We start from the raw sequence: 8695 nt of genomic DNA, 5'->3' as shown, positions 1-8695 counted from the left end.
TGGCGGCTGAGCCTGTGCGTCCGGAGCCTGTGCTCGCAACGGGAGAGGCCGCAGCAGAGGAAGGCCCGCATACCACACACACACACAAAAAAAATAATTGTTTCCAATTACTCTGTGATCTTTAAGCTAAAACCAGACAAAATACCACACATGCCTCTCCAGACCCAGCACCGCCCCTCCCCTCCCCTCCTTCCCCATCCTGCGCGCACATCCCTCAACCAGGAAACTGTTGAAACTCACACGGCGCTCCTGGAACAGGACTCCTGCTTAGAAGGGGGAGGGGCGGAGGAGGAAGGCCAACACGATGGTCACACAATTGCCTGGTGTTCGTTCAACCGCAGTGCCCAGATATATTTGTTGTTCCGAGAGAAAGAGTGAACTGTTCAGGGAATACAGCAGGGTTGTGGAAACGTCATGAATAGAGTGGGAAACCCTCTCGGCTGGAGCCACATGACGCAGAGAGGCTGCCTCGTGCCAAGCAACGTGGATGCTTGCCTCTGCTCCTGGATGAGGTCACATCAAACCCAGCTGGGACTGGAGAGAAAGGCTTCCCGGGAGCCCCTCCCTAAGCCAGAGAGCAGAGAAATTCTTCCAGTCACAGCAGAGCAACTGGAACCTGAATGAGTTTACAAACTCCAGGCCTCGCTTTCCACCATGTTCACAAAGTGAGAGGACGGCGTGGATGCCTGGGCTCCAGAAAGGGAGCAAGAAAACCCACTGCGTGAACCGCCTGGGGGAGATGCAAGATGAGTGCGCACAGACTTGGCTTAAAAGGAACGTTTACACCTACACCTAGCATGTTGGAACCTTTAGAATCTCTCCCCCAGCTCAATTCGGATTCCCACTCCTTTTGTGGAAGTGCCACGGTTAGATGCCCAATTCTATTTCCTATCGAGATAATGGAAACAGAGGCTGAGCATCTGGTCTCAGGGACCCTTTTCAGCCTGAGACTGAAACTGGATGCCTCGTGGAACATTTTCCCTCAAGCATTTTGTACGGCGAACAGAGCAGGACAGGGGAAGACGTCTCTACAAATGTTTTAATTGTCCTCACGTCCATCATTTCAGTCAGTCCCACAAGCAAAGCAGGCAAATCAAATGGTGTTGTTTGAGACTTCAGTTACAAATCACATAGGGAGAAAAAGATTTTCTCTTTTTTGAAAATTCTTTTTGCTTTCTGCTCACTGACATAGAGGTAAAAGAAAATGACTGCAACTTAAATATGAAAGAACTCTTTACAATTAAATCCATAATTTTATACATTTATCTCACTCACATGTCAGTGAAAAATCACCAACTATGACAAAATAGGACAAATTATATGACAGAAGAACCAAAAAACTTAACAAAAAACATATCTGAGTGTGAAAAGTATGGTACTCTCGGTGTCTTCACATCCTCCTCTTCTGTGTACTTATGTACAACACTGAAAAGAAAAAATGAACAAACTGAAAAAAACTTTTCTGAGTATCATAATAGCAAGTTTTAAAAGGAAGCAGATTTTAGTCTGACACCTCTGCATATTTCAAAGAATTTTCAAACCACACAATAAATTCTAGAACTATTATAAGACTAATTTTATGACTCTAGACCTGGGTTTGATGTCTTAGAGGACTGTGTTCTAATCTTAGCTATACATCTGACTGGATTTGCAAATCGCAACCAAGGGGATAAAATAAAATGTATGTGAAAGTCTCTGGAATCTTCGAATGTTTTATAATTCTAGGTATAACAACTATGATTGTGGTTAAAGTAAATTAGTAAATCTACCAGGCCAGACTTCAGATTCAAAATAAAGAATAAATTAAAAAATAAATATTTTCATCCGTCTCCTCGACATAATCACTAAACTTCCTGTTTACTTTAATTGCATCAGGATAAACAAGAGCTGAGGAGTTTGTTATTTTGTCTTATTCTGAATTCCCTGTAAAGTATCACCCTTTGGTTTATCCGAAGTTTTGCTCAGCTAGTGCTCTTGTGACCACCCACATGAACTCTTCAGGGTATACTGAATATGCAGTACATGAGAATCAGACCACATCTAATGTCTTGGTCACTAGAGGCAAGCTTTCACCAGAGGTGTACCTCCCCTCCTACCCCCCACGCCTACTCAGACTCTGACAGGTTTGTGCAAAGTGAACATTAAGAGATATCCTGATCAAAGGACATAGCACAGATTAATCAAATAAGCCAGGATCCTCTTTAAGAGCCAAGGATGTGAATTATGGAGCCTAAAGATAACTAACTACCACCGATTACCCCATGGAAAAAGTTATATAAAGGAAAGCATCAGAATGACGGTAAAAACATCCCTAGGAAACTGGGGCCAAGTCCAAGATGGAGTCTGTACATGACAGGATGCATCCTATCACCTCTCACAGAACCTGCAGCTAGCTGGCTGTTGTTATCAGCTGTATTGAGATAGGGAAAGATCACTTCTTAGTAAATGGAAAGAGTCAAATAAGAACAATATTAAAAATAGGAAAAGAAATTCTACACACTGGAAGGACTAAAAAGATATATATATAAAGATATGATGTGACCCCAATGTTCACGGCAGCACTATTTACTTACAATAGCCAAGACATAGAAGCAACCTTGGTGTCCACTGACAGAGGAATGGATAAAGAAGATGTGGTACATATAAACAATGGAGTATTACTCAGCCATAAAAAAAGAATAAAATAATGCCATTTGCAGCAACACAGATGGACCTAGAGATTATCATACTAAGTGAAATAAGTCAGACAGAGAAAGACTAATATCATGATATTGCTTATAGGTGGAATCTAAAAAAATGATACAAATGAACTTATTCACAAAGCAGAAATAGACTCACAGACAAAGAAAACTTATGGTTACCAAAGGGGAAGTGGGGGGGAGGACTAAATTAGGAGTTTGTGATTAGCAGATATAAACTACTATATATAAAATAGATAAACAACAAGGTCCTACTGTATAGTACAGGGAACTACAGTAACTTTCAATAAACTATAATGGAAAAGAATCTAAAAAGAATATATATATTCAGTTATATATGCACACATATATGATAGAATCACTTTGCTGTACACCGGAAACTAATACAACACTGTAAATCAACTATACTTTAATAATTTTTTTTTTTTTTTTTTTTTTTTTTTTGCAGTACGCAGGCCTCTCACCGCTGTGGCCTCTCCCGTTGCGGAGCACAGGCTCCGGACGCGCAGACTCAGCGGCCATGGCTCACTGGCCCAGCCGCTCCGCGGCATGTGGGATCTTCCCGGACCGGGGCACGAACCCGCGCCCCCTGCATCGGCAGGCAGACTCTCAACCACTGTGCCACCAGGGAAGCCCGATAAAAAATTTTTTAATAAAATAAAATGAAGATACAATGTGAAGCAATATGGTATTGTAAGGACAGGAGACAGAATAACTACAATAAAAGTCAGGATGTTTTAGTTCACAGCAAAGAGATCCAAGTGTTACGGGGGTTGAAGAAGTTATCCAGAACTAAAGAATGCACATCAATAAAAAACCCAGAATCAAGAGTCACAGAGCTCCATTTGGGGGATGGGACCAAAAAGTGGGGATGAATCAAGGGATAATTCGCACAGTTTTGATGTCTTCCCCCCCAACCCCAAAATTCAAATATGACTTTACTGATAATGTGTTTTTAAACCAGGTACTTGAAAGTAACCATAATAATCATAGCAATAATAAGTTGTTAAAAAAGCTGGGTAACTTCAGAACCGTATTTCCTCTTTTGCCATTTTTGCCAAACTAAAGGATACAAATCTCCCACAGAAAAAAAAGCATTTGAATGCTTAATAGAGAAACAAGACAAGCTAACTGCCAAATGATGTAAACCAAAGGTAGCAGGGCAACAGTGGCCATTCTCAGAGCACCAATCGCCAGTGTGAGAGGCCGTGTTGGGGGAATATAACACACTGTATTCGAGAACAGAGCTCTGGGTCAGTGTACCAAGGCCCCTCAATTCATCATCAGCAAAGGGAGGGAAGAAGAGAATTTCTAGTTCCAAAATGCCACGAAGCATCCAAAAAAGAACTAGCCACACTGAAGATGTGAGATGTAATAAGAATTTACAAACAAAGCAAAACTAAAACGGAACTTTTAAATTATCTAGAAAACATGCTGGTGATCCTATTTTGGATGCTGTATGACTGTAGAGTGAAGGGCCATTACCATTGTTTCCTCGGATAAATGCATCCCCGTACTTATTCTTCAGCTGTCCATTTACATACTCCTCTGTCTGCTCCAAGGCTATATTCATATAGCCATCCAGGCAAGCCAGGACCCCTGGAGATGGATTCAGACAAAGAGAAGACATACAAAGCAAAGAGTTGAAAATTACAGGGTACACCTTAGAGCTGACAATCTCTTTACTCATTAGCTCTTAAATGCTTAATATAAAAACTCACACTGTAAATAAAATTCAATAGAGCGAAGCACAAAAAAGTCTTTGCTCTCTGCCCGTCTGAATGAAGGGCTAAGATGCGTAAAGCATGAAGGCCGTCGTGCACCCACTGCTGGCAGGGAAGACAATGGGCTGCCGCCTCCCTCATGGCATGTGTGGCAACAATGGCAACTTTTAAAGCCTTCACAAAAGTAACACAGTAAGAATATTCCAAGTAAGATACCATCGTTTGAGAGCTAAAGACAGGAGTGGGCGATTATGCAGGAACAAATGATCACTAGCCATGACTCCTCATGCCCAGTGGCATTTCTGACTTTGGCCACTAAGTGAAATACGGGTCTGGCAGATTGATCTCGTTCTTTCACAACGCCTCCTGCAGCAGATGAATGTACTCCAAGGTTAAGAGGAAGGCTCCACAATCTGTCAGAAAAATGGAAAAGAGGAGACAGCAGGTGCTCCTGAAAGAACATCTTAAAGCTGTGACTCCCAGTGAGGAACAGCTTGAGAACACGGGCACCATATTGCTTTATAGCACATCCCTCTCTGCGCTGTTCCAGTTAGAATATTTGCAGATCCACACTAATAAGAAAAACAGTAAACATTCCAGGCAGCTTTCGAGGAAACTGTTCAAGTGAACCTTTTTAATTGTGTTAAGATGGTATCAATTTTTCAAAACTGGACCTGATGATCCTTTTTTAAAAAAGACGAAGATATGTAAACCATTAACGCTGAGACTCTAACTTCAAGTGGTATTTTCTAGATAGACAACTTAAGTAAAAACAAATACTACAAATTTGATTCAATTAACCAAGTCGATAGCTCCATGTAGTTTCAACTTCATTAATATGCTTCTCACTCCCTGCCTCTGCCCCCATTATCCTCTCAACAAAAGTTTCTTTTCAAAATTGTGTGTGTGTAATGAGAGTGCAAGACAGTAAGCTAACAAAATTCTGCTAGAAGCTGCAAACTTTCGAAGCATCAGAATGCATTGTGAATTAATAATAATTATTTCCTATCAAAAGAAAGCTGAAGCTACAACTTTAGTTTCATTCCTGCTGTATTATTTTATATCTAAACCACAATCATAAATGAGCAAGAAACTTCTGAGACATGATATGCAAATGTCTGAAAATTAATTAAAAGCATTGTGAATAATTATTAATAATTATTTCCTATCAAAGTAAGCTGAAGCTACAACTTTAGTTTCATTCCTGCTGTATTATTTTATATCTAAACCACAATCATAAATGAGCAAGAAACTTCTGACATTGTGAATTAATAATAATTATTTCCTATCAAAAGAAAGCTGAAGCTACAACTTTAGTTTCATTCCTGCTGTATTATTTTATATCTAAACCACAATCATAAATGAGCAAGAAACTTCTGAGACATGATATGCAAATGTCTGAAAATTAATTAAAAGCATTTAAAAATGAAATGTTCCCTTCTAATAAAAATATTCTCATAGCAAAAGTTTTTTAAAGAAAAATGTTCTTGGAGGTTAGAATTATAACCCCCTCGCTTCTCTAAGGGATTAAATTACAATAACAGAAACCAAGTTTCTTCAAACTTGAAGGGAAATTGCTACAGAGAACTGGGTTGTTTCCTTGTTTGTTTGTTTTTATTTAACCACATTCTTTATAGTATGCTCTCAATAGTGTACAACGTTTTGCTTTAATAGTATAGAAGCCATGGCCAGACAATCATAAATGGAGAAAAATTAGGGTTACTACTACCCATGTGAAAGGCTGTTCAAACTTACTAGTAAACAAAGAAATATAAATTAAATGAGATATTACTTGTTGCCAATTAGAATGGAAAAGTTGACATTAAAGGCTAACACAAGGGTTGATGAGAACGTAAAGATGAATGAGCCACCTGCCCTGATGGAGGGCCATCTGCACCCTCTTTGACTCTGAAACCGTACCCCAGGGAATTTATTATAAAGAGACACTTGGACAAGTGCTTGAGATACATGTTAAAGGAGCAGTCATTTACAATAGAAAGAAGATTGGTAAACACCTTAATGTCCATTAATAGGACACTGGTTAAAAACAAAAACAAAACTGTGGTCCATCAACTCATGGTATTCCTATGTAGCCATTAAACACTCCATGTTGTCAGAGAACTGAATGCATTTCATTAATGTTAAAAAAAATCAGAATGCATGTACAATTGATCCCACTTATGTAAAATTATGCTTATACAGAGACAGATCTTAATGGGTAAGGGTGATTATCTCTGGATGGTAGAATTTAGGGAACATTTACCTTTCTTCTATATACTTTTCTCCATTATTTGCTTTGAAATTTCTTACAAAAAATATATATATGTATATATATTTCCTTTAAAAATAAAAAATGTTCCCCTCAAGAGTAGTCTGGTGGATCTCCTCAATGAATGGGGTACTGAGAAGATACTGAACACATGTCGCCACCCTAATCAGCTGCTGGATATTCTCTACGAATCTATTACCTCCTCTGGGCCCATCAAAAGTCCAGGGGTGAGAAGCGGCACACGGAGATGTTACAATATCTCAGTATTCAGTATAAATCCATTGATTCCACAGTAAAAATCAAATTAAACTGGAGCTACATTATTAATGTCAAGAAACTAAAGCAGTACATAAAAAGCAGAGTATTTTTTAGCAAGGCTTTTGAATCAAGCTTGAGTTTGAGTCCTAGCTCCTCCCTTACTAGGTGGAGATAATCAACAGAGATCTCAAAGGATTTATGTGAAGAGAAAATGAAAATTAAAGTGATTCATGCACACTGGACCAACAGTAAGCTCTCAATAAAATTAAGTTTGCACATGTGGAAAGTGGAAAAATCTCAAGAGATTTCAATCATTACTCAGGAAAGAGACCAAGAATTATTCCGAAAAGAGGCCAAAAAAGGCTTTAAAACTTTGCTAATCAATTATTTATCCATACCTGTGAAATATTCCCAGTAAATTAAAGTATCTTAATTTTGGAAGATTAGGAATTTAGTTACCTCAAAAAAACGGAATTGGATACCATTCCTTACACAAAGTTAGTTTCAATAGTGTCAAGCCTCTTAAAAAGAGCACTTCATTTTCTACAAGACCAGAAAGGTGTCTTTGGATACCCCACATATTATGAGTGAGAAGTTTATGCTGAAAAATGATACTGTCTAAACAGTTGTTTGCCAATATATTTTTTAACACCTTTATTAGAGTATAACTGCTTTACAATGGTGTGTTAGTTTCTGCTGTATAACAAAGTAAATCAGCTATACATATGCATATATCCTCATTTCTCCTCCCTCTTGTGTCTCCCTCCCACCCTCCCTATCCCACCCCTCTGTGGTCACAAAGCACCATGCTGATCTCCCTGTGCTTCCCACTAGCTATCTGTTTTACATTTGGTAGTGTATATATGTCCATGCCACTCTCTCAGTTCGTCCCAGCTTAACTTTCACCCTCCCCATGGGCTCAACTACATTCTCTACATCTGTGTCTTTATTCCTGTCTTACCCCTAGGTACTTCAGAACCATTTTTTTTTTTAGATTCCCTATGTATGTGTTAGCATACGGTATTTGTTTTTCTCTTTCTGAGTTACTTCACTCTGTATGACAGTCTCTAGGTCCATCCACCTCACTACAAATAACTCAATTTCATTTCTTTTTATTGCTGAGTAATATTCCATTGTATATATATCCCACATCTTCTTTATCCATTCATCTGCTGATGGACACTTAGGTTGCTTCCATGTCCTGGCTATTGTAAATAGAGCTGCTGGATTTTTACCTTGCCCCTTCATCTGCTGTGTATTTCTCTGTCTTCTCATTTTGCTTAACTGCAGCCTGCAGGGTTCATTATTTCCCATTGTTTTTGGTGTCTGCCCCCAGTGGCTAATGTTGGTTCAGTGGGTTGTGTAGTCTTCTTGATGGAGGGGACTGGTGCCTGTGCCTGTGTTCTGGTGGATGAGGCTGGATCTTTTCTTTCTGGTGGGCAGGTCCGCATCTGGTGGTGCGCTTTGGGGTGTCTGTGAACTTATTATGATTTTAGGCAGTCTCTCTGCTAATGGGTGGGGTTGTGTTCCTGTCTTGCTAGTTGTTTGTCAGAGGGAGTCCAGCACTGTAGCTTGCTGGCTGTTGAGTGGAGCTGGGTCTTAGCGTTGAGATGGGGATCTCTGGGAGAGCTTTCGCCGTTTGATAGTACGTGGGGCCAGGAGGTCTCTGGTGGTCCAATGTCCTGAACTCGGCTCTCCCACCTCAGAGGCTCAGGCCTGACACCCGGCCGGAGCACCAAGACCCT

The 8695-nt window shown here is 39.8% G+C and overlaps 1 protein-coding gene across 1 annotated transcript in view; it reads right to left on the bottom strand.

Moving 5' to 3' along the window:
* Positions 1-1023: 1023 nt before the first annotated feature.
* LSM6 (LSM6 homolog, U6 small nuclear RNA and mRNA degradation associated) overlaps positions 1024-8695 on the bottom strand; it is a 21117-nt gene continuing 13445 nt past the window's right edge. Inside the window, exons 3-4 of the mRNA XM_007120752.4 lie at positions 4185-4298; positions 1024-1425 (exon numbers count right to left, since the gene is read on the bottom strand). Of these exons, the coding sequence (XP_007120814.1) occupies positions 1391-1425; positions 4185-4298 (149 nt within the window). The 3' untranslated portion in view covers positions 1024-1390. The remainder of the gene's footprint in view (positions 1426-4184; positions 4299-8695) is intronic.

Source organism: Physeter macrocephalus, chromosome 7, assembly GCF_002837175.3.
Source record: "Physeter macrocephalus isolate SW-GA chromosome 7, ASM283717v5, whole genome shotgun sequence".
Taxonomy (NCBI): Eukaryota; Metazoa; Chordata; class Mammalia; order Artiodactyla; family Physeteridae; genus Physeter; species Physeter macrocephalus.
Note: the sequence above shows the minus strand (reverse complement) of the source record. Positions and strands in the feature narration are given on the sequence as shown.